The 27,994-nt window shown below is 29.8% G+C and overlaps 1 protein-coding gene across 2 annotated transcripts; it reads left to right on the forward strand.

Moving 5' to 3' along the window:
- Nucleotides 1-12,042: 12,042 nt before the first annotated feature.
- On the forward strand, nt 12,043-24,064 carry LOC123261005 (autophagy-related protein 9A). Of its 2 annotated transcripts, XM_044722439.1 has the most exons (8): nt 12,043-12,284; nt 13,035-13,202; nt 16,688-17,004; nt 17,090-17,556; nt 17,633-17,817; nt 20,191-21,138; nt 23,177-23,542; nt 23,826-24,064. In XM_044722439.1, the coding sequence occupies exons 2-8, from the start codon at nt 13,149-13,151 to the stop codon at nt 23,976-23,978; spliced, it is 2,490 nt and encodes an 829-aa protein (XP_044578374.1). In that variant the 5' UTR covers nt 12,043-12,284; nt 13,035-13,148; the 3' UTR covers nt 23,979-24,064. The 2 variants fall into 2 exon arrangements, with proteins under 2 accessions (XP_044578374.1, XP_044578375.1); XM_044722440.1 differs by lacking the exon at nt 13,035-13,202.
- Nucleotides 24,065-27,994: the final 3,930 nt, after the last annotated feature.

Here is a 27,994-nt window from a genome sequence, read left to right on the forward strand (position 1 = left end):
TGGTTTCAATTTGTATTCAATCTGAAAAAACTCTGTTCTCATTATATATCCACTATAGTTCCAGCATAAATCCACTTAGTATACATTTTGGTATCAGAATATATCCACTTTGGTTACAGTCTGGAAACGCGGTGGACAAATGTAACTAACACACTCTGGAAACGCTCTGGTATCAACATGGTTAAAGAATAAACCCATTCCCACTCTGTTTCCAGAGTGTTTACAGAATGGAGTCAAATCCGCGAGGGTTTCCTTAACACTAAATAAATCTCCCTCTACACGGAAAGAAAATTGAAGGAGTTTTTACTATTTTACTATTGTAATTTTTAGTAAATAAAATAGTAACGGTGGACTATACTTCTCATTTAGTAATTTTTACGATCTACTATTGTAAATTTTATCCAACAAATAAGACTAGCAAGAGTTTTAAAAATTCGAATACTATAGAGCAAATTATACAATATGTGTTTGTGAACTTTACAATCTGAACAAAAACAGTTTCACTGTGAAAAAATCGCGCCAAGTCCACGTTCATAAGACTATTAAAAAAAAAAAATTTGTTTTTTTCTTTACAAAAAGATATAAAATAAAAAAATTAAAAAATCCAAGTAACCGATATGATTGGTTATGATTTTCGGAAATTAAAAAAAATTTTGTTGTAAATTTAAAATGGTTTTTCCCTGAGTACGTAAGTCCTAAACTTGAAAGCAGTAAATGCTTGAGGGATGGCCAACCGGGTCAATCGTTTCCATGATTTTTCTAATTTTCTAAACATAAGATAATGCTACAGCTTGAGATGTAAATCACCAAAACTTTATAAATGTCACGAAAATCTATCATTTATTAGTTTTATGTATGTATAATAAATAAAATTGTCACTTTTATCTCTGTCTTCAATATTTTATCAACACATACTTATTTTACTTCAGCCTCCCTATTAAGTTCTCAGATTTATCTCTGCTTGTTTGTGTCTCATTGTCGTACCTTCATTCTTATCTCATAATTATTATCACACTATGTTAATAATGAAAATTAGCGATAGATTCGTTAAAACTTCATAATTTACTATCTTTGACAGATAGTGAATAATGGATGGTGCCTAAACTAAAGTTTGTTTTCCGTTGAATGGTTTCAAAACAATCACTAGATTAAAAAAACTTTTTTATATTTTTTTAAAATTTGTATTTAATTAATTTTAAAAATTACAATACATGGAATCGTAAAATTTTAATTCTAAATGTTTTTTAATGTCATATCTCTGAATACTATATAAATTCAAAGATATAACATTTTAATGCTATTAAAAAAGTCGCTATCTACACTACTAACTTCCTTACGCTCAATAATTTATCATATTTATTTTTAAATAAAATTACTTCCATTAGCTCACTGATGAACACTAATAAAATTCACTGACTTTTTATGAACATCAATACTAATTAAATGAATATTAGTAATTATGTATATGTTACTCACTTTTCCTGGTCATTATGTTTATTTATATTGAATACATGAATTTTAATTGACCGGCAATCTCAAACTTTAATAAAAGTTATTCTACTAAAAACTCTCGTCAAGGCTAGGTCATACGGTACATATTTTCTCAATGTAATATTATGTCGTAATACTTATCAATTTTCTCATTTCTATTTTAAGTAAAAACTAGCAACCTGTAGTCACATAGCGACTGCCGAGAATGACGAATTATGAATAAAAGAACTTAGGATGAATGATTTTTCGATACTTTTAATTCCAATTAACATTATTTGGGTATTTTAAAAATAATAAAAAAAATTATTGATAGGATCAAACTATATAACCAACAAACTATTCAAAACTCTTCCAATAATTTATGATAAAAAATTGACTATTACCAAAAAATAAACAAAATGATACACATCCATAGATAACACCCAGTGATACTAAATTTAACTAAGGAAAGCCCATCTTATCACATTCATGCGCCAGAGACATAATTTTTTTCACTGTCTTAATTATATACAGATAAAAATTCGTAATCCATTCACTCGAAGAAAATTGTTTTATTTATTTGGGTAGATTTGACAGTGCTATAGCCTTATATGAATGTTGTAGAAATTGAGCAATATTTCAATTTTTAATTAAAATTAATCTATCGATTATGACTTCGTGACTAAACGTAAAAAATAAAACTAAAGTCAAAAAATTGATTTCGAAACCTTGAACGATTGATTAGAGTTTATTTATTGTGATGATCCGTGAATTATAAAATACATAGCGATGTAAATTTTCCATCCAATAAATATTGGATTTTTGACATTGAAATTTTTTTTAACATTTTTATATTTTAAATGATCATTATTATTAATCACGTAGATTAAACATTTACACATTAAAATAAGTCCAATAAATTATAAAAAAAAATCTTATTTATATTTGATATACATACAATTATGAGTTATGAATAAGATTTATGCGCTGCATATGAGTGAAATGAAGTGTAATATCTTAAGTTATATAATTGAAACTCAAATAACTTATTATACCTCAGTTTATCTTTGACAAATTATATCTTTCAAAATAAATATATATTCCAAATTTGTCATGAAAAAAAAAAAATCTCGTAGAAAAGTACTGATAAACAATAATTCTGAATAAAGATTGACCTTCCAAGCCATCTCAGAAACTTCCCGTTGTATTCGTATCCAAAACGCTCAAAAGATATTCTACCATAAAGTTTCGATACATTTTTCATGAATATTTTTGAGCTTGAAGAGACGTGTTCGAAAAATATCGTTTCCAAAATTATTAATTGTAACATTATCCGTAAAAATCAATTGATTCTCATTTCATTCATGGTCATCAATGCAGTTTTTCAAATACAAAAAAATATCTGACTTCAAAAATAATGTAACGTAAAATTTTGAAGTTATATGAAAAGAAATTATTTTTTAAAATTTTTCCACCAGCAATATCTCTTGATCAAATTATACATTTTTGATGTGGTTTGCAGCAATCAACGTTGTTTTTGACGATTATGGACTCATGAGATTTTGAAATCGATCATTGAATTTGTTTAATAGGTATCTTAAAAAAACATTTTTGTGAAAATTTTCTTTTTGTAATTTTTGAAAATCTACTGAGCCTAATTAACTAAAATTCACATTAATTCAAATCTAACAGCAATAGAACTCTTTCGAATTCACACGCACGAAAACTAAGAAAAATTTTTTAGTTCAAGAACTTTTCTGCTTGATAAAAAATGTACACCGATAAGAAATAGTATAGAAGAATATATGGCGAGGCTTTCGCCTACCTCCGAAGAGGCCGTTTCCTGGGCTCAAAAGAGCTATACACGCACGTATATTTGTCCTACCCCCACCATAGCGAGAACACAGCCCAGTTCGCGGACAAGGAAAAACCGCTGCTCTCTTGTGTTTATACACATTCATTGAACAGCTGCAAGAGTTGCGTACAATTGTGTGTGCAACTCTCATCGACTCCTCTGGCAACTCATTCCCTGTAGGCACATCGAGATGTACCCACAGAATATGAGCAGTATCCAGCGGGGACCACGGGGAGGCGGAGTTGATTGAAGACCATGTTGTTTGTGTAATGTGTTGAGTGTAAAATATGATTTTACGTGTAAGTGTTTGTGTGTGTAGAGTACCCGGGCACTTGTGTTATTTGTGGTCATTTTCCCTAACTTATTCTACGGCAGTCATCCAAAGCTTTATACTGTCCTCACAATTGTGTGGAGCATATCGCTTTTGCCTAGGCGCTCCGACTCTACCTAGGTGGATGTCTGTTGAGTCTCGTCCCTAGTCGCGTTTTCGTTAGCTAGTTGGGTTTGGAGTTTGCAGCACATTACTACTTTACTGAAACCTTTTAAAAGCTTGAAGTTACTTTGAGATGTGGCAATCGCACGCGCGACGCTCGCCCACTCCGCGTTCCCACCCCATATGTCCTTGAGCACCTCGCGTTGAGGCTCGTACTCATGACATTCAAGCATTAAGTGCTCCACGTTGTCGACCTTTTCTCCTAACCCATTCTCCCTACACTCGTCGCAGAATCTACTATCCGTATGTTCGTACTTGTATTGGTATTCTCTAAAGCAACCGTGGCCGGTTAGGATTTGGGTCAGCCAGAAGTTAGGGCTGATCCATTTGTTTGTTAGACGCTCTGCTACGTCTGGAAAGAAGACTTTAGTTTCGCGGCCGTTCTCTGATGTATTCCATTATTCTTGCCACCGACGTATGGTTTCAGCTCTAAGGGTGACAAGGCGATCCTCCGCATCTGGCTGCACGGTGACGTTTCCAAAGGTAGCCTGTTTGCCGATACGGAGGTTGTATCGCGCGCACCGTTCGTCTATTACGAGCTGAATGGGCACTGCACCCGCGACTACGAAAATCCCGTCAAGCGAAACTGTCCTGTAGATAGTAATTGTTGTTATTAGCGCTTGACGCTGAAGTGCTCGAAGATGTCTCCAGTCCTCCCTATCGCAACGGTCACTCCAAGCTGCCGCCGCATATGTGACGATAGGCATAAGGAAACCCTTGTATATGGTGGACATAGCTGGGTATCGCAATCCCCATTCTGCCCGCGCAATACGCCGCATGCGCCCGAATACCCTACTGAGTTTCTCGCGCCTTGTTTTAATGTGATTTTTCACTTTGAGGCCCTCGTCGAAGTGTACCCCTAAGTATCTAACGCTTGATTTGAATTTGACTTTGGAGTCTCCTATCATTATTTTTGGCGGTTTGTTATCGTATTTGGGCTTTCTCTGTCGTCCTTTTGCTTCATAGGGGTACGGGCTCTTTTTGTCCTTACGTGGACTGCGATGTACAAATTCGTTCTTGAGGAAGATGGCTTCAGTCTTCGACTTCGACAGCTCGAGCTTTGCGGAACAGCACCATTCCAGTATCTTATCTACTACTACTTGACTATTACGCTCTATTTCTTTTCTTGAAAAGCCTTCTACTAAGACGAGCAAATCGTCAGCAAACGCAACAAATTTATTTCCGTGTTCTGTCAGTTCGAGTCTCTTGAGGAGATCGTCGAACATGATGTTCCAAAATAATGATCCTAGCACTGATCCTTGAGGGCACCCTCGCGTCGGCGTTTTCGATTCGCTACCAAAACCCCATGACAGTGCGATCGATCTGTCCTCAAAGTAATTCCGAATTACCGCGTAAATGTTGCTAGGGCAGCCTCTGGCCTTGAGGCCCTCGAGTACTAACGGCCACCACACGTTGTCAAAAGCGCCAGAGATATCGAAGAGAAGTCCGACCACCAGTCTCTTCTCTGAAGAGTCTACAAATCGGCGCATCTCCACAATTGCATTGGCTGTGAAGCCAAACTGTCGGCTCGAAATGTTCCCCTCCGCAAAGACTGTGGTAGTAAGTTGCTCTTTGATGAGCTTCTCGAACACCTTACCTAAACCCGAAAGGAGGCAAATTGGCCGATAAGATTTAGGGTCATTTGCGTTTTTTTCGGTGCTTTTAACTAACATTATAATTGCCCCCTTCTTCCACTCTTTTGGGAATGCTCCTAGCGCCAAGCAAGCATTATATAACTCTAAGAACTGTTCGCGAAGGATAACCCCTGCACGTTTAACTACCTCGTTTTCTATTAAGTCCGGCCCCGGGGCCTTCTTGTTTTTCAGTGTTTTTAAGACCTTGTCCAGTTCGCGCGGGGTGAACGGTTCGGCATCCGCGCTGTCAGGTAGTAAAATTGTGTTGGCTCTGATCTTTTCCTGATCGAGGTTTTCGTTGTCCTGGTCATCGTCTACAATATGCGTCTCGAGAAAACACCTGGCTGTTTCCTTAAAGTTTTCCGTGGATGCTCCGTTACGATTTAGCGTGCACATTGCACTTTTGACTCTAACTTTTTCTGCGCAGGTTCTGTAAATAGGACCCCACTTTTCTTGATTACCTTTCTTCGTAACGAAGTCCCGCCAGCTGCATTCCCTCGTCCGCTTTATGTCTGTCGAGTATTGTTTTCGTAGTGTTCTGTATTTGACGCTTAGGGTATTTTTAACTAATTCGTCCCTTTCCCTTTGATATACCCATCTGGCTTTGTTCACTAGCTTCTTCGTGCGTGTTAATTTCCTGGTCCACCATGGGTATGACTTTACATGGGTTTTCCTACGCGGGATCGCGGCTTCGCAAGCTTCTAAGATTGATTTGCCAAGTGCAGAAACATACCTTTCCACGTCCTCAACCGATTCCACTCCAAGGCCATCAAGGTTTGTGCATGCACACGAGAAAAGGATTTCGTCAAACTTTTCCCAATTGGCCAACGTTAAGTTGAACCTCTTGGGGTCTGCCTGTGCGCCATCCTTCTCCCCCGACTTAGCTCCTAGAGTGATCTCGATCGGGTAGTGGTCAGTATTCTGCACCCAACTTCGCTTAATGGACCAGCTAAGAATGCTACTCACGACTTTAGGCGTGACGAGTGTCACATCGATATACGAACTCCCGTTAGTTGATTCAAAAGTCGGACCCTCCCTCGCGCTGTTGATTATCTCTAACTCGTGTGCGTCAATAAATTGCTCTAACTTTTCGCCACGCGCGTCATCAGTCTCGGATCCCCATTTCTCGGATTTCGCGTTCGCGTCCATTGATATTAATACCCGTTTCCCTCTCAGTGCTCGGACCACTTTCTCTAAGAAATAGTATATTACACTAGTAGCCGAGGGCATCACGGCGCGCAGTTCAGAGCTCTCAAACTTCTGCCCGTGTAGTGTATACTATTTTTCTTTATAGTCGGTCGAAAGTACGTAAAATATTTAATGTACTGCATCGAAAAAAAATTGATGCCTGCCTCCGACATTTGCGGCACGAGCGAAGCGAGTGCTGCTGGTCGAGGGAGGGGGGGGGGGGCAGGCATCAAATAAAAAAAAATTAATGTAAAATCAAATATAAAAATAATTAACAAACATTTTTTTTGAAAAATTTTTAGATGAAATAAAACTGAAATTTCTTGAATTCAACAAACATAATAAAGATTATTCTCGGTTAAAAATAAAAAAAAAAAAAAAACGAGCATATTATCTGAAAATTAACAATAATTAATAAAAATTAAATTAAATAGTTGTTACTGCGTACATTTTTCTAAATAATTCATTAATTAAATAAAGTTGATCCATTTTACACACGTCACTGTCAAACTGAATCTTAGTACAGTACAACCTGGTTATAAGTTACATCGGATGATCTACTCATTCATACGGCAGTTATATCTTTATCTATATCTCCATTTATACATAAAATAATTCATGTAAGTAGAGGAAATAAAGAAATATAACCAAGTTGTATTGTACCATCAATCGTAAATGATCAGCGTGAACAAAAGATAGTTAGTAACAAATGACTAGTGTCAGTCGCGGTAACGAAAGCATTTTATGCTCCCGCTGTTATAGAGAGCGAATGTGTAGCTTTACCAATGCACGAATCTTTAACTTTCTGCATCGAAATAGGTGCAAAAGATGCGTACTTTCGACCGAGGTATAAAGAAAATTTATATTCTTCTGTATAACACATTTTTATTGTTTATTTTTAACTATATCTCTTATTATGAGTACAGAGTTAATAGAAAAAACCCAAACAGATTTCTAAAAGACAGCCGGTAGCTTCTTTGTGAAACAGTCGGAAGTTTAATAAGAATTTGAAAAATCCCCACTGGTCTTGCGAGTTATCAAAGCTACTTGGCAATAGATAATTATAATTACATCTAAAGAAAATCATAGGCTGCTTGAAATCTGTCTTGTAATAACAATAGTCAATCGTTAAATATGAGTAAATTTCATTAGCGAATCTTAACTGGAGAGTAATTTTTTGCACATTCGATTATATCGTCTTCTTTGTATGGTTGAAAAGTTTTCTATTGATACGTCGAACGTCCATTAGGATAACAATTACCCTGATAGCCACCTCAACTCAAACTTTTATTCAATCTACTGTTGAAATTTGTAGCCAACTTGATGGAAAGAGTTTGCAAACCAAACGGTTTTAGTGAAGTTGTCTATAAGTTACTCTGCAATTTAACGTCAAGACTTGCAGTGCAAGTATTTTAGTCAAGTTGTAGTAAAGTTGAAAGGAAATTTAACCAAAAGTTTGGTGTTAACTTGTATTCAAATTATGGCCGTAGATTTTCCTCAATTTGTTTACAACTATTGTACTGTAGAGAATTACCGCAAACTTGATGTTAAGTTAACTGTAACTGGTGAAATCCAACTACTTTTACAAAAAGCGTAATTATTAGGGTAAAAGAATTTGAAAAAGTACAAATCGAATTTTTTGAAAAGTTTCTTTATCCTTTCGTTTAATCAAGTTTATTTATTAAATTGAGATCTTGTTGTAGTTTTTTTGGGGTGTTAAGATCTGTATATTTCATAAAGTTTCGTACAAATTTCCATGTTTTTGAAAATGTAATTAGCAATTACGTTATTAATACTATAATTTTTGACGTTAGTCACAATTTTTTTATAACATTAACTGGAGTTTTAATGCTCATAGAAAAACTATTTATTTTAATTTTCTTTTTTTTTTACTCTAGATAATCTTTCATTCTTTTTTATAAATTATTTTCTGTATCTAACTATTATTCTCAGTCACCTAAAAAATTTTTTGCAAAATTAGTCCGAACAATCCGCTACAATAATGAAGCAAAAGTTAAGGAATTAAAAAATTCCTTGGTTATTTGCTATTAATTTGTTGTATTTTTGACTGTGTTACAGGTCTACTCATAAAATCTCTACTCACAGCTATCAACGACATCTGCACTCAATTACATTTTTATTCGAAATCATATTCATTCAGTCACAACTTTATTCAATCAAATCTTTACTCTGATTTAACTTTACTCAATATTACTTGCTTTCAGGTAGAACTTTAATCAGTTACAACCCTACTCAAATTCGACAGTAGTCAATTACAACTTTGTTCAGTTTCAATTGTATTCAGTTTCAAGTCTATTCAATGAATTTTTAACTCAGTTACATCTCTATTCACAAAGAATTTATTCACTTACATTTTTAATCATTTACAATTGTACTCAAGTTCATCTCTACTCACGAATTTTTACATTATCAATTAACCATAAATTTGTGAGTAGAGATGAACGTGAGTACAGTTGTAAATGATTATAAATGTAAGTGAATAAATTCTTTGTGAATAGAGATGTAACTGAGTTAAAAATTCAGAGAATAGACTTGAAACTGAATACAATTGAAACTGAGCAAAGTTGTAATTGACTACTGTCGAATTTGAGTAAGGTTGTAACTGATTAAAGTTCTACCTGAATGCTAGTAATATTGAGTAAAGTTGAATCAGAGTAAAGATTTGATTGAATAAAGTTGTGACTGAATGAATATGATTTCGAATAAAAATGTAACTGATTGCAGATGTCATTGATAGCTGTGAGTAAAGATATTATGAGTAGACCTGTAACACAGCCGTATTTTTCACAAATTTGAGTTATATTTATTTATTTATTCAAAAATTTAGACCCTGAAGCCGAAGCTCCCTAAGGGCCTTACATTAATTATACAAATAATCCTAGCATTCATACAATCCACAAGGCGCGAAGACATTTAACATTAATAAAGATTATTTCAAAATGATAATAACAATTATAATTATATTGTGAAATAAAATAGAATATGTGAAATAAAATAGAATATAAATACATTAGAAATAAACTCCCCGAGAAAAAATGTTTCTATATAATTATATATGATCATACATAATTATTATTATTATTTATTGTTTAAAGGCCATGGAGTCGTAGCTCCTTGCGGCCTTCCAAAATACATTACAATGAATGTTAGTTAACAAAAGTAGTGTATTACATCATACATGATTATATATGGAATTGTATATGAGGTTATATATAATCATATATAATTATATATGACTATATATGGAGCAATATACAACCACGCACGATTATATATAGTTCCATATACAATTATATATAAGTATATAGAATTATATATAATCATACATGATTATATATGGAATTGTATATGAGGTTATATATAATCATATATAATTATATATGACTATATATGGAGCAATATACAACCATGCACGATTATATATAGTTCCATATACAATTATATATAAGTATATAGAATTATATATAATCATACATGATTTTATATGGAATTGTATATGAGGTTATATATAATCATATATAATTATATATGACTATATATGGAGCAATATACAGACATGCAAGATTGTATATAGTCCCATATATAATTATATATAAGTATATAGAATTATATATGCTTATATATAATTAACAGGCATAAAAATTTTTTCTTTGAAAAAAAAATTTTTTTTTGGTAATCACAAAAAGTGTAAAATGATGTTTATAATTACGTTTAAATAATTCTGAAATACAAAATTTGTCACATTTCCTATGAGATGTTTTGGTCTGCTCTGCTATTACCTAATAGTAAAATAATCATTATTTATTTTATTATTTAAATAAGTGTTATATTATAATGAAATTCGGTAAAATAAATAAATTATGAATAATGACTATCCAAATATATATTAAAATCAATTTTTATATTCCATTTATGATAAACTCATATGATACATTATGTAAATCATAGAATCATTATTATCTAAGACAGCAGCACAGCAGACACTTCAAGACGCAAAAACTCAACGGCTGGTCAGCGACGTGTTGAAGTGTTAATATGTATATTTGTATATATGTACAGAATTAAGCTATAATCTTTTTTCTTTAATATTTTTATTTTTTTCTTTATTAATTTTTTTTTTTTTAATAAGCTAAGCGAGGGTTTTTGCAATTTTCCCACCGCTCCTCAAATAACAAGAATATATATCCTAATTGGATACCTCCCAATGCATATTTAATTAACAAAATACTTAGGTTCTAATAATTTCAGATCCACATATACGATTGATATGAGTAGCTCCACACACGGAGACTAATATCTTATTAATAAACATAATATAATGGCTAGTTTTTAAGTTGATTTGCAGCCAAATATTTATTGTAAAACTTATGTAATTAAAATAAAGCAAATAAACTTCTTTAAAAAAAAAAAAAAACACTTCAAGACGCACAGAGATCACCAAAGTTAAGCAGCATTGGGCAGGGTTAATAGTTGGATGGGTGACCGCTGGTATTATAGCTATAAAATTATATCTAGATATTTTTTTTTTTGCATTTTAATTGGTTACACAGAATTGCGTAGGACCATATTAAATATTCTATCCATAAAATTAACCCAATAATTAATTAGTTGTAATAAATATATAATTAAATATTGTTATATATAGTTATATATAATTAGATATGATTATATTTGTGGCCATTTTTCATGTATAATCATATATAACCAATTTATATATAAATATATATAATTATATATAAATATTTTTTCTCGGGTCTTGGTGGTTCTCATTCATGGTATAAAATAAATTAAGAAAAAATTTTCTTGAGAACTTGGACAATAAAAAACTAAGATGTTACATTTCCAAAAATATCTCAAAAATAGAGATATTTTTGGAAATGTAACATCTTAGTTTTTTATTGTTCAAGTTCCCGAGAAAATTTTTCCTTAATTTGTTAGAAATAAACTTTTTTTGTTGCTGTAAGATGGACAGCGGTGTTCTCAGCCTATCTCACCTTACCTCTCCTCAGTGCTCTGTTAGCACGTCTGGGGACGTGGTAGGAGTGGTTAGTAGCATAAAACTAAATATTTGTTATTTGCTATTAATTTGTTATATTTTTCACGAATTTGAGTTATATACATTATAAATAGTTTAATTTAATTTAATTAATTTAATTTAATTAATTATAAAACATAAAACTTACGCGAATAAATTATAACTGTCGTATCTAGAGAGCCAAGGTAATATCTTTTGAGTTTCGCGCTATGACTTTCATCACAGCTTCTCGAATACAGTTCAGATAGCGCCAACAGACAATTTTATTAGTCGATTGTTTTCTATTGTACAATCCCAGATGGCAGCAAATCTTGTTGCTGTCTCAGACTAGGTAAAAATCATAAAAATTAATTGTTTAGCGTATAACATTAGGTTAGCAAAGTCAGCATCACAATCACAAAGAAAAAAATAGCAAAATGGTGTGTCACAGAAAACAGACGTAATACTGAAAATATACAAATGTTTAAATTTATAGTGGTTAAACTCTCATCGAATGATTGTCATTATGTGAATAATAGCACGCGAAAAATTTGTAAATTTAAATAAGTACGTGTCGTTTGTAGGAAAGAAAGAAAATCAACGACGAAGGTAAGTCTATTTGCTTTGTTTATCAAGATCAGCTGTATTGCCAAACATTAGTCATCATTTCATACAATCTTTATATTTCCTTCTGTTTTCTTTGTTAAAATCATAATGACATTAATAATCATAACATTGATAAAGTACTCCATTTGTTATTTGAAACATATGAAACTAACATTAACAAAACTTATAATATATTTTTAATTCGTGAAAAAAATTGCTTTATTACTCAAAAATTTATGAGTATTGTTGCAGTTGTCCGACAATTTTTTATAAATTTATAAATAATTTATTTATTAAAAAAATTATTTTATGAAAAAATGTACTTGGAAATTTTCTAAAATCTCCTGTGCAATTTTTTAGATTTTCATTTTTACACTTATTAAATTAAAAATGTTTTTAAATTAGCTCTGCTGATTTTTTATTCATGAAAATTAAAAAAAAAGAATTTAATTCTACTCCTGATTCACAACAAAGTTAATATAAATACATTCTAATGCATATATGTGTATACATACATGTGTCATGTATGTATACACATTTAAGTCAAGGTAGAATGCAAGAATAGAATACTACTTTTATATACAGGCAAGTGTCACGTGTAATATCAAGTGTTTATTTTATTTTATTTATTTATTTTTTTTTAATTTTATTTTCGTTTAATTTAATAACTGCTTTGAATTTATTTTTTTGAATTGTTATCAATTATCAGTAAAATTACTCTACTTTACATTAGGATATTTAATCATTTCTCAGCTCATTCAACATCGTTCGCGTTGTCATCTCGACCTCACAAATGACCTGTATTTTATTTGTTTGGAGTGCAAGTGTTGACTGGTAGGTATTTTAATTGAATGATGAAATGAAAGAATGAAACGTGACACTATTATAACCTGCGTGGAGCCAAATCACAGAGTAAGAACGGTAAGGCTCCTTTTCAGAAAAAAAAAACGTTTAGTTACTTTTATCATATTTATATTATATTATTAGTCACTTGTTTTGTTTTGTTAAATCATATTATCGATTTATTTTTAGATATAACAAGTATTGGTTTTGAATTAGCTACTGGCTTTTGATAAAGTTGGTAGTACTCAAGCTTTAGCTGGATTAAATTTAAGCGATATTTTTAAATATGAATTTTTTTAAACTTTTGATAGATATAAACCTAAAGTAATTTATTTTTTTTAAACTTATTAGAAACTATGTTGTTAACAAAGACTGTCTTTGAGAAAGCACTTAAAAAATTACACTGATATAAGGATTTCTTAGTATTTAAAAAGATTTCTTTGTATTTAAGAAATCATTTCTTAAACATCATTTCTTAATATTTAAAAAATATTTCTTAAATACAAAAAAATATTTCCTAAATATTAAGAAATATTTCTTAAATATTAAGAAATATAAATACTAAGAAATATTTTTTAAATACAAAGAAATATTTCTTAAATGCTAAGAAATCCTTCTATCAGTGTAGCTTTGCACGTTAGCGCGGCACTTTAAATTTTAAACAAAATCAATTAAAATTACAGTTTTAATGAATAAATTTTTTTTGATAAATTTTTCACTGACATTTTATACTTTAAGATAAAATTTTTAAGGAATTTTTATGAATAATGTGAACTTTTTTATTTGAAAAGAATTTTTTTTTTAATAATAAAAAAATCAAAATAATTAAAAATTTTTTTGAAAAAATGAGACTGTTAAAAAAATCTAATGAATAATCATTAAAAGAAATAATATTGGTAAATAATGTAAACTTTTAATATTTTATCTACTCAGGAAATTTATAGGAGTTGTTGAAATAATAAATATTACTCGTAATTAAATATTTTTTTCTACTGTGTAGAATCGATTTAAAAAACTTTTATAGAAACTTTACTTGGAGTATAGATATAAACTATGAGTCGTAATTAGATAGCAGCTTGTGGACGTAATTAATCTGGATTGTATTTTATGTAGAAAAAATATTACGTATTAGCTCAGTGTTTCAACAGCTTTTTAGTAAGCTTCAACTCATATATATATATATATATATATATATATATATATATATATATATATATATATATATATATATATCTACGTTTTTATGCAAAAAGATCAAATAAAAGAATATCCTGGAAAATGAATTATTGAAGTTAGTCTTACTTTTATTTGTAGTTTATTGACACAGAATACGTTTTTTTTTTCTATTTAACATTTATTACGTCTGTAATAAAACTTCAGTTTTACTCTTTTAGATCTTCGAATGCTCATTTATTATTGAAAAAGAGCCACAGTATTGATGTTCAGTTTTCGTTAGCTCTACTAATATTGAGTAGTTTTAACAAAATCAACATAGAATCACTTTTGTGTACATTCTATACTAAAACGTAAATATATCGAGATCTACTATTTGATAAAATATGAACCACAATATGTAATTTTTGGATTGTACATACTCTATACTATAATTGATCTTTGAATCTCGATAACGTTAAACAATCCATGATTAACAAAAATAAATTGAAAAATGATTTTGGTTGCACCCTTTTTACTAGCTAAAGTTTGATTCGAATCTAGTACGCCAAATGAATATGTACACTTTCATACAGTGAAAATTCTCAAAAATGTAAATTTGAGCGCCACGAATTATGACGTTATAAACTTTTCATTTTTTATTTCTACCAAAAATAAGCTACGAATTTATTTTTAAAAACAAAGTCAATACTTTTTATTTTTAAGTATAATAATCACAAACTCACTGAAAATGTTTTTTATAATATTATTTTAATGCATGACTTTTTTCTCATTGCAATGGCGCTTGTTTAAATAATTTAATTTATAGCAGCAAAATAAAAACGAAAATTTTTATTTTTAACAATTCATTGCTTGATTTCAAAATCCGCTAAATTTATAATTTTTAAACTTGATTTCTTTCGGAATATTTAAACTTGATTTTGTTTTTAGTACATAGTCTCTCATGAAATTTATTCGAAAAATTATTTGATTTATTCGTGGAAACTTCTTTTAAGGGTTAAATTTAATAAAATGGGATTATCATCAGTTTCCGAATTTTGAAACGAGGTAATCCGTTTTTGTAAAAAACAATAGGATCATCACTTTTTTTCTATAAAAAAACGCGATTTTTCTGTGAATGAAATTTAGGAAAAAAATATATATTATTGTATTATACATATTTAAGCCGTTTTCGTTAAATTACAAAATTTTTCTTAAAAAATTTATTAATAAATTAAAATTAGTTCGTGTATGTATGAACGTATGTCTGCTAGCATGCATTATCGCATCTTCGCAATCATTTTCATAGTTACAAAAATCATCAATCATTTTAACTATAATCAGGGACGAAAATAATCATTAAACAACACTGGCTGCGATACTTTTTACATGCAATGAAGATAATTACAAACTCATCACTATTAATTATCATTATTACTGTTTTTTTCATCATAATAATTGATTACTATCAAAATTTTAAATATTTCTTTACTCTGGGCATTTTGGTATTTTGTCATGAATATTCTGTCACATTTATTGTCACTGCGAGTGAAATTTCGTCATACTCATAGCCCTCGATATAAATCATTAGAATTTTATAAACGTTCACTTAGAAAAAACTTCTTTACTATACTTCCAATTAATTGTATATTTCGTGAAAAATAACTCAATCAAAATAAAGTTAATATTTCTCTTTCCGACTTCAGATTGATAAATTATTTATGTAATCAAACTGAAAAAAAATTATATCATCAATAACACTAGATAGAATACTTTTGATAGTTATCAGAAAATTTATCTTTTGAATTAATAAATCATTCTCAAATATTCATTAGTGTAACAAACAGAAAAACAATTTAATCACTTAAAGTAGTTTTTTTTTCAATTTTTCCTTAATCACATTGAAAAATAATATCAATATTTTACCAAATACTAAATATTGATAATGAAAAATTGAAGATATTTTTTTTTCGCTATATTATTCAAACTAACTTTGAAGTGTTTGCATGTTGATACAATTAGATTAACTATCTTATTTTATATCATCTATTTAATTTAAAAAATATTTTTCTTATATTAAAAATGGTAATCATGCAGAAAAATATGTTTCAAAAGAAAGAATTTAAAAATTTGGCCTCACTATATTTTCATTTTACTGAATTCATGTAAGGTTTGGAAGATTAAGATTTTTTATCAATTCATTTATCATATCAATTAATCTGTCAAACAAAAAATCAACCTTTTAAATCTTTCATGAAATTATTCTACCAAAATAATTTGAATCCTATATCTGCGTAATTACTCGAATACTTATGTACTTTACTATTCTATGTAGCATGAAATCATCAAACACACTATAATTTAAATACCTAATCAGCAATAATATCATTACTAATAAAAATATTTTTCAGATGACCACAGTACTTGATGGCAGCTACCAACAACTTAATCCTTACTCTGCTGAAAATGGAGATGGTGAAGGTGATGATCCAGACGAAACGCCACATGGATCTGGTGTTATGATTCATGTAGTTCCAGAAGGTGGAAAATCACGATGGAATCATATAGAAGATTTAGATTCATTTTTTACTAGAATGTATCATTATCACCAAAAACATGGTTTTGCTTGTATGATGTTACAAGAAATTTTAGAACTTAGTCAATTTATTTTCGTTGTTGGATTTTCAACTTTCCTGTTCCATTGTATAGATTATTCAGTACTCTTTAAGTATGTATTAATCGTTGATAAAACTTCTTAATTTATTAGAATAAGAAAATGAAAATTTACTTATTGAATTTTTTTATATTTTTAGGGATAAAGTAATAGTTAATCCTTCGCACAAGACATCAATAAGTGATGCAATATTATCATCTAAAGAAATTTTAGCGTCAATGGGATTGGTGACGTGGATATGTATTTTAATAGCTGCTATTTTTTGGATATTACGTGCTGTTAAAGTTTTATATCATTTAACACAATTTTGGGACATTAAAATGTTTTTCAACATAGCATTAAAAATTGATGATAATGATCTCGATAATTTAACGTGGCATGAAGTTCAAAAACGTATTAGGGAGGTACAGAAAGATCAAGAAATGTGTATCCATAAACGAGAATTGACTGAATTAGATATTTATCATAGAATATTGAGATTTAAAAATTATATGGTGGCTATGATTAATAAATCACTTCTACCCGTTAGACTAAAAGCTCCATTTATTGGTGAATTTATTTTTATGACACGAGGATTAAAGTATAACATGGAGTTGTTATTATTTTGTAAGTTAATACATTAAATACTGCGTTAGTTAATTAATTTATCTTATCTTTATTAACCATGATTTAATTTACACAGGGGGTCCATGGTCACCATTTGAGAACAATTGGCATCTCAAAGAAGATTATAAAAAATTAAATAAGAGACAAGAACTCGCAAGAATGTTATCTAAACAAATTTTGTGGGTTGGAGTAGCTAATTTTATATTATGTCCTCTTATATTACTATGGCAAATTTTATACTCATTTTTTAACTATGCTGAGGTAATGTATACTTCATGTATTTTATTTTTAAAAAGCATGCAATTTTTCTTTAAATTTGTAAAAAAAAAAAAAAACAATTTTTTTGTGAAAAATTAAAAAAATTTTTAAATAATTGGTTAAAGAAAAACTAAAAATAATTATTGCTTTGAAGAATTTTCGAGAGAAAAAAAAACCTTGATTTGTGAGAATAATATTTTACCACCAAGTTTCGACTTCACAATAGAGAAGTTGCATGTTTTGTAATTATTTTTTTATTCGAAAGTTTAATAGGAATTATTAAGACAGTTTAAGTAAAAAATTTTTTAACAATTGATTTTTTACGTAATTGTCAATTAAAAATTATACTTTGAAAATTCATTTTTAAATGAAAGTGACGTCATTATATCGGTTCAGTAACGCCACCACGCGTCGAGTCAATGAAGCATCCATGTTTATGTTTTTAAAATAAATAAAATAGTTAATATTATATAGGTTATATCTGTTTTGAAAAAATTAATTGGTGTGATTAAAAATTTTTCTCGACTAAAAAATATTAGAAACAATTAATAATAATTGAAAAGCGTGAGCAAAATGATTTCTAACAATTTAAAAGTAAATATTTCACCAAACCTAGAAAGTTATAAATATTGTTTTGTACCTTCATGTCGCAACACAACTCATTCTACTCCGGAAAAACTTTTTATTTCTGTTCCCAAAAGTGATGAAGTGAGAAAACAATGGTGTATTGCAGCTAATTGTCCTGATAGACGTCTTCGAAAATACAAGTGTAAATATAGAAAATACAAGTGTATAGTACGATTCTGATTGGCTCTCACCCTCAACGGATATAGTGACGTCACAACCAATGAGGAATCGTTTTTATTGCGCCTGAATTTATTTATTTTTTATAATTTATTTATAAAAAAAGAAATTTGTTATTTTAAAAAAAATTTTTTTAAACATGCTTCAAATTAATTATTCTTTCATATGTATATGAATTTGTAGGGATAGTAAATTTATGCAACTTCTCTATTGAATTAAGTTTAATCAAGTGAAACTAATTTTAAATGAATAAGTTGTGACTTATTTATTTAATTATAAAATTTTCGTTAAAATCATGACACTGATTTTTTTCATCATTTCAAACTTGATAAAAAATTTATATCTTCAAACTAAGAAAGTAATTTTCTTCAACAAAACATTTGCAGTTTAAATTAATTCACGAAAAAAAGTAAACTGTAAAATTCACTCAGATTCCGATTAATTTTTATAGTTTCAAACAGTACAGCGGATATCGGGGTGGTAAAAATATAAATATTACAGAACTTAATGTAGAAAATGTAAAAGCCACAATTTATAATTTAATATCGAAAATAAGTGATAAGTAGCTGTCACTATAATAAATAACGACTCTGTCATCTTAAAAAATTACAGTTTCAAACAGTAAAAATTGCCGTTTCAATATATAGTTCATCCTATGAGGAGAAGGGGGTCTCAATCTAGAAGAATTTAACTTTGAAACAGTAAAAATTCTACTCTTAAAATATATATTTTACCAGTCCAAGCAAGTCAATAATTATAGTTTCATTTTTAGTGTTGCGTTTAAAATTTACCATTTTACTTTGTAAATATTGACGTTGCTTGTATTTGAAATTTAGTGATCATTTTTTAGATACGACATGATAAATATCAAAGTCAAAATTTTTAATTATTATATTTTAACATTTTCGACATTCACATAGCGAATATTACTGTTTGAAATAGTATTTTCTTCTATGTAAAGTATAAATTGTAGTATTTAAATGATAAATATTAAAAAGTGATGAGTTAAATCGTGATTTTACTGTTTGAAATGGTAATTTTTAGCAGTTGATCATTACTTGTTATAAATCGACTGTTATTCATTACAATTTACTTTTTTCCGTGTTGTATTGTTCAATATTTTTGATAGTAATTTTAATGTTTTTTTTTTTTTTTTTTTTTTTTTAATTAGAAAAATGTACTTTTATTTAACAAAAAAATGTATAAAGACTAGTATTTTTTTGCATTGAGTTAATCTTTTATTTTGTAAATGCTTTTCGAGTTGTAGTATATCAAATAAGCATGCTTATTGACAATGATAATGTGACATAAACTTATAATATACAGTACCGACGGAAAATTTCCGGACAACCTTCTTGTTTACTTTTTAATTTAAATATGATACATAAACAAATTAACTTGATCTATAAAGAAAATGCTATTTTATTTTACAAAGTGTGTACGATCGTGTCATTGACTTTTTTCTTGATTTATTTTACTTTTAATAATCATTTTAATAAATTTTCATCTTGTCCGGAAACTTTCTGTCGATAGTGTATTTCATGCAAATACTTATATTATTTATTATTTAAGGTAATTAAAAGAGAACCAGGAACATTGGGAACACGAATGTGGTCTCTGTATGGTCGTCTTTATTTACGACACTTCAATGAACTAGACCATGAACTAAATGCACGTTTAAATCGTGCTTATCGTCCAGCATCAAAATACATGAGTATATTCACGTCACCTGTAATGACAGTGATTGCTAAAAACGTTGCCTTTATTTGTGGAAGTATTCTCGCAGTCATACTTATTCTCACAGTATATGACGAAGATGTTTTAACAGTCGAACACATGCTAATAACTATGACAATTCTCGGAGTAATAGTCGCTGGGGCGCGTGCGTTCATTCCAGATGAAAATCTTGTTTGGTGTCCAGAAACACTTCTTACGGCTGTTTTAGCACACACGCATTATAGACCAGATAGTTGGAAAGGTCACGCTCATACACAAACAACGCGAGCACAAGTCGCCCAGCTATTTCAATACAGAGCAGTACATTTATTAGAAGAATTATTATCACCACTTCTTACGCCATTCATTTTATGTTTTTACATGCGCCAACGATCTCTTGATATTGTTGATTTTTATCGGAATTTTACAATCGAAGTAACTGGAGTTGGCGACGTATGTAGTTTTGCTCAAATGGATGTCAGAAAACATGGACATCCTATGTGGCAAACTCTTCCTGTTACTCCTGAGGAGGATCGTACCGATGGCTATAATAATATTTATGGTGGAGAGCGCCATACTCTTCATATTCCAATTTCTAATCAATATACTCAAGCTGAGGATGGAAAAACAGAGTTATCACTGATACACTTTACTTTAACTAATCCCGAATGGAAACCACCGAGTCATGCTGAAACATTTGTCACAGCCTTACGGGAAAGAGCTAAAAAAGATGTTGACATTGTACCGGGTGATATTAATCCACTGATGGCTAGTCTGAATAGTCTTTCCAGTCTTGGACCAGGAGTAAGTTTTTATTTTTAAATTTTTATTTCAAAATTATGGATTTAATTTTACAAGAAATTACATCGCGTGCCTAAAAGTAAAAGGGCGCATATTTTTTATTTTATTGCCAATCGAGTAGTAGACACATTCTACGCTTAAAATTGAAAAAAAAAAATTAGGAAAACGGTTGACCCTGAAGGCCATCCCTGCGTCTTCCCGCCAATTCTATACCTAAACGCTTGAAATTGCACTTATCACGTTTTGGAGCTCTTCGAGCTCATAAATACAATTTGTGTGTTATTTTGAGCTCTTCGTGCTAAAAAAAAATAGTTTTTGTATGCTTTTGAGCTCTTCGAGCTCAAAAGTTTGATAGAAGTTTGATAAAACACTATTTTTTGAATTTTCAAATCGCAATAACTTTTGAATGAATGAACCGATTTACACGCGGTTGGTGGCATTCAACGAAGTTTTTTAAGCTTCATGAAGAATCTTCAAGTTTAAATTGATAGAACGAAAAATTTCGGAGTAATTGCAAAAAAACACTTTTTTCGGTTTTCTTTCGTCAACGATAACTCACGAACGAATCGACCGATTTTGACCGGACTGGCGGCGATCGACGTGGTCTTTTGATGTTAAGAGCTGATTAGTTTTTGGAATTGATCGGTAAAGCCATTTACAAGTTATTCCAAAAAAACCACTTTTGAAAAAATTTTTTTTTGTAGTTTTTTTGCGATTTCTCAAAATCTACTGGTCCGAATCATTCTAAAGTATATACAAAATCTAAGTTTGGTCAAGCCCTTTCGAATGGCACCAACCGCGATCAAATCGGTCAAAAGTTATAAGAGGTTTACATACACACACACACACACACACACACACACACACACACACACACACACACACACACACACACACACACACACACACACACACACACACACACACACACACACACACACACACACACACACACACACACACACACACACACACACACACACACACACACACACACACACACACACACAGACATACAGACACCATCGCGGGAATAGTCAGGGAAGCTTTCTAGGACCTCGAAACGTCGAGATTCGATGAAAACTCGATTTTCGTAAAACGGGGTGAAAACAATAACTTCCCGATTTTTTAAAATCTTCGATTTTTTTATCGGGAAGTTAAAAATTGCAAAGGTAAAAAGGCATATGTCTTTAATTATATGTCCTTTTAATTTTAAGAATTTGAAATTTTGGTGATCTAAAGGTAAAAGGGTGTATAATTTTTTTTTCGGCCAGTTTACAAAAGAACATAGGGCAGAAGTACCGTTTTTCCACCTTAGCACCGTTTTTGGCAAGTTAACATTTGAATTAATTTATAAAAAATTATATTATAATCATATTTTTGTTGAGTTTTACAAAATTGATATTAAAACAAATTGAGTTTGTAATGGTTTATTAATATAGATTCATTTTTATCGTTTATTTGAACAATAAATGGCCACAAACGGTACTTCTACCCTGTTCGTAGTTTAAAAATGTGAAAAAAAAACTTTCTGTGGTAGTAGCGGCGTAAAACCTCAAATATACAATTTTTTAAAGTTAAAAAAGAAAATATATACAAAAAACAATAAAGTACACGTGATTTAATTAATTAAGTAATTTTTACTTTAAATTAATTACTTAATTTTTACGCAATTTATTTTATATTTGTTTATATCAAACTTTGTATATGAGGCTGTTATTTTAGTATAACTTGTCTTGTGAATCTATTATTTAACATTTGATATCACAACTATAATTTTTCTGCGCCCTTTTACCTTTAAGTAGTACTTTTCTTAAAGCTGAAAGGGCGTATGTTTTGGGATACGTCTTATCAGCTTTAGGATACCAATTTTTTTTTTTACAGATTTTTACATTTCAGGCAATTTCAAACCGAATGGCAAAAAAAAATTTTTTATACGCCTTTTCAGCATAAATCCATATTAACCCTTAGCTATTCGCCTTTTTACATCTAGGCACGCGATATAAAAATTTTAATTATGATATTTCATCATTTGTTTTAGTATAATGATATCGTGGCCAACATAATTTGTAATACAGTAGTTAATCATGTAAGCGTTCCAAGTATGAGCAATATTTTTGCAAATCAATCAGCAGCGACAACGTCAGCCGATGCCGATTTGTCAGGCAATCGTTTTGATTGCATGTCAAGTCTTGTAAAAAGAGGCATGACTAAAGCTGAAGGTCCACTGCACAACGAACGAAGTCTTCTTTATGGTTTGCAGCAAGGAATATCTAATCAATCTCTTGGCGCTTCTGTATTCGGATCCGGCCAAAAGTTAACACCTGATTTTTCAGTTCCTATCGAATTTACTGCAGCTGATATGTCCTTATCCACTTTGTACCTGCATGAGCTTCATCATAAACAAGTGAGTTTAATCTGTGTTCAAAGATATTTTATATTCTGTAAAAATTTTAACATTATAATAACTGTTTTTTTTTTTGGACATGTCTATTCATGCGTAAAAAAGTCCTGATAAATCTACACTGCGTGAATGTAAGGGTCCTAAATCCATACCGCGTAAATTTAAAGGTCCTTATGGTTCACGCGACGTGGATTTATCAGGGTTTTTTAACGTGTGAATGGTTACTTATTCTTTTATATATTTATATTCGATTAGACTAAACATAAGTAAAATTTCTTGTTTGTAGATAAGGAGAAGAGGTTACCAAGAAATGGCTACAAGAAGTTTATGGCAACGGAGCCCAGTTCAAGAACTGTCTACATTATCTGAAGTAAGACAAGAAAGAGCGCCATTATTGCAACATCAAGATTCTTCAATACGACCGACACGAGACTCATAGTATCATAAAATAATTTAATTACTTACTAAATTATTGGTGCAATCCTAATTATCTCAAATTAATAAAATATTTTTATTGACACACAATTAAGCTTACTGATTCTTTATTATGTGTGAAAATTTTATTCAATCCTTACCTGATTGAATTTATACCAACTTAAGAGAAATTAATAATTCTTATAGTATTCTTGACTTTATTTTAGGTTTTTATAATTTTAGTGAATCTAAATTTATACGAAGTATTTCGAGCCAAATCGACCATTTTTAACCTCCATCCCTTTTGATTCTATTTAAAATTTTTCATTTTTTTTTATCCTATGAAAAATTTTTTTTAGAATTTTTTTAAAATTGGTTGCTCAACTAACTGAAAAAAATAGTCGCAAAAATACCACTGAAAAAATTTAAAGATTCGCTGAAAATGTCAAAATTTAATATAGTAAAAGAAAAATAATCGAAAATAGTAATCACTGAGAAATTTTTGATTTTTTTGACAAATAAAAAAAAATAAAGGTAGTTTTTAATAATTTGCTGTCAAAAATTACATTTAAAAATAAAAATCCAAAAAAAAACTTTGAAAAAGTTATGGCTGTCTGGAAAAAAAAACTATTTTTTTTTTAATTTATACATTTTTTTCGATTCGATAAAAAAGTTTGAAAAACGCTTTGCATAAAAATTTTTCAGACAAATCGAAAGAGGTCGAGATTAAAAATGGTCGATTTGGCGTGCAATGCCCCATATACAGTAATTAGTTCCGCAACAGCAGATAGGTGACGAACACTCTTTTTAAATTTTTTCAAGTAGAACGATAAGATGAATTATGAAGTACTATTCAAAGGTACAATTATTTCAAACTAGATATTAAATCTTTTTAAATTTTAATTTGATATGAAGAAATTAGATTTTTTATTACTTACCGGTTTGTGAAAATAAAACTTACCTGAGAAAACATCTTAGAGTGAAGTAAATTTACTTAAAGCTATACACTTTTTTTCTATATTTTATGTGGAATTTCGGATTAATCATGTTATTAGTTCATAAAGTAATTTAAGTCTTCATTTCTATTATAAAAATTTATTAAACTTTTTTTTATATACAACATTATATTCGAGTTTTAATTAAGTTAAAATATCATTTGAATTTAATATTTCTATTTTATGAGTCTTTAGAAAAGTGATAGCTCTTTCTCTCAATAAAGATGAACTGTAAAGAGTTCCTATCTTTACCATCATTAAAACATTATCAAGAGTAAGTTTATTACTTAAAATTAGTGCGCATACATTTTTTAATTTTGAAAATTTATATACACAAGCGGTTTTAAAAAGCCTTATTGCTAATTCTTCATTTGTAGATGCTTTAATGAGTTTTCCATAATATAAGAACGTTAATTTAATATTTCTATTTTATGAGTCTTTAGAAAAGTGATAGCTCTTTCTCTCAATAAAGATGAACTGTAAAGAGTTCCTATCTTTACCATCATTAAAACATTATCAAGAGTAAGTTTATTACTTAAAATTAGTGCGCATACATTTTTTAATTTTGAAAATTTATATACACAAGCGGTTTTAAAAAGCCTTACTGCTAATTCTTCATTTGTAGATGCTTTAATGAGTTTTCCATAATATAAGAACGTTAATAACTCTTGAATAACATCGATTTCAAGATCAGATAAAGAGATACAATTCTCTTCAAGATCCGCATCTAACATTTTTTGGAAGACTTCACTTTCTGTCCGCAAAAGTATTTTATGTGCTAAAAAGTCGATTTCATCGACTTTTAAAATTACATCACTGGATTCCATACGACAAAATTTTATCACATCATTATATACGGAGCATGAGTAATGATCGTCGTCGGTAAATCCAAGCCACGTTATTGAGCAGTTAATTTTAGCACTATATTTATGTTCACCTAAGCTAGATGGATCACAGTGCGTATCTTTTTTTGGACATTTATCCGAATGAATAGCTAGTGGAAGCTCATTGAAATGATATGTGTCCGTCCATCCCGTGATGTCACGAAGTATAGGCGGCATATCGGAGATCGTCATTTCAGCAATGGCAGCTGCAGCTCCGGGTTCACTTTTAGTTATTTTTACGTTCATATGAGTAGAACGGTAATTGATGTATGTTGAAATTTTGAAGTCTACTCCGGGAACGCTGTCAGTATGAAAAATTTCAGAATCTACCCATCCGTCCTGTTTAGTTAACTCTAATTCACAATTGAAGTAAAACTTAGTTATTACAGATGCTCCTTCTGTTACTTCCGTCACTGTAGATGATTCCATTTTGTAGATTCTAATTATGAAAGTTAAACTATCTGCGAACAATATTTAATAAAAATATTACAATGTATATGGATCATTCTAAGCCAGATCGATCACTTTCAATCTTAACTCCTTTTGATTTTGCTGAAATGTTTTTTTTTCTTTGTATTCCATTGAAAACATTTTTTAGAAAATTTTCTAATTTTCTTAACTTACCCAAAAAAGTTATCAATTTATCAAAAGAATGGCTTTTTAGTCAATCAACTATAACTTTCTCAAAAATTGCCTTATTGGAACGTTTTTGAAGTTATACTTCTTTTGGCTCGTTAGGCAAAAAGGATGAGGGTACATTTTTACGATGCGCGTGCATACCGTCACGAAAAATCGACACCCTGAAGTTAGCTACTGAACATTTTAGTTTTTTAAAAAAAAGTTACCAACAAAATAAAAATAAGTACATCTACGTATGTATGCGTGAGAACTGGCTACTGTATTCACGATATTTCATGTAAATATATATTTTTAACTTCCCGCTAAGAAAATTGAAAATTTTTATTAATTGGAAGTTATTGATTTCGGTCCGATTTTTAAAAGTCGAGTTTTCATCGGATGTCCACGTTTTAAGGTCCCAGAAAGCCATTCTGATTATTCCCACCGAGGTGTCCGGCCGTGTCTGTGTGTGTCAATAAATTTTTGTCGTACGGTTTCTCAAAAACGAATCAACCGATTGAGTTTTACGATACGTCATTCGAAAGGGTCTATCAAAACGTAGATCTGATTAGATTTAAGAGTTAATTCATGAAGCCATTCCGAAAAAATAAAAAAAAAAAAAAATCGTGTGTGTCAGCTCCGACGCACGGCTGGAGTTTACTCCTTACGAACGATTATATCAAATATATAGATTAGTAAATGATGGTAAATGGAATTAACTATTATATTACTCGAAGCATACATGATACATTTATTTTCATTAATTATGCAATTAATTCGTCAAAATAGCTAACTCTATTAACTTGTTAATATTTTTAAATCTCAAATTGATATCGATAGATATAAATAAAAAAATTATGTGTAAACTCCAGTAAACTCCAAAAAATTGGTTAAGGAACAATTTTTCTTTTAAAAATCATTATTTGTATCAAAGATTGAAATTTCATGAAAAAATTTTCAATCATCTTATGAACAACGCATTGGTTTATAACAATTTTTTAAACAGTAAATGGTAAAAATTTAAAAAAGTTATTTCCGTGCAGCTTTTGACAACATAAAAACGGATCATTAATAATATTTTGAAAAAATAAATTTTTTTGATGATTAATTTAAGTTTTTAATTTTGCAACAACGAAAATTATTAATAAAAAATAACAATTTTTTAATTATTTGAACGGGGATAATTTAACAATTATCACACACTTGCAATGTACATGTTCAAGCAGAAAAAAAATTATTAATTAACAATTGCATAACTAATTGAAAAATTGTGATAAGAATTTTTTCAAGCGGATTATTGTTCATTTATCTATCCAGTAAGCCCCTGATTTTTTTCATTTCTTAAATTTTATATTTAATATGTTAAAATAATTTTTATTAATCGTGTTCAAAGTAGGCATGGCTTACGCAAGCCAGAGCACCCATTTTCAGCCGTATTTTCATCCCTCTGGGAAAATTATTAATATTGGTCCTACAGTTCCGGAATCCAGACCTTTTTCTAGGAAATTTCCTCTTCTTTTTGAATTTTTTAAATCTTTATTAGT

Source organism: Cotesia glomerata, linkage group LG3 (genome assembly GCF_020080835.1).
Source record: "Cotesia glomerata isolate CgM1 linkage group LG3, MPM_Cglom_v2.3, whole genome shotgun sequence".
NCBI classification, from domain to species: Eukaryota; Metazoa; Arthropoda; class Insecta; order Hymenoptera; family Braconidae; genus Cotesia; species Cotesia glomerata.

Bases quoted from the DNA above. Each gene is read 5' to 3' on its own strand.
- LOC123261005 (XM_044722439.1), top strand. From the start codon at position 13,149: ATGAAACGTGACACTATTATAACCTGCGTGGAGCCAAATCACAGAGTA. The intron at 21,139-23,176 runs GTAAGTTTTTAT...CATTTGTTTTAG, and splicing joins TTTCCAGTCTTGGACCAGGA to TATAATGATATCGTGGCCAA. The intron at 23,543-23,825 runs GTGAGTTTAATC...TCTTGTTTGTAG, and splicing joins ATGAGCTTCATCATAAACAA to ATAAGGAGAAGAGGTTACCA.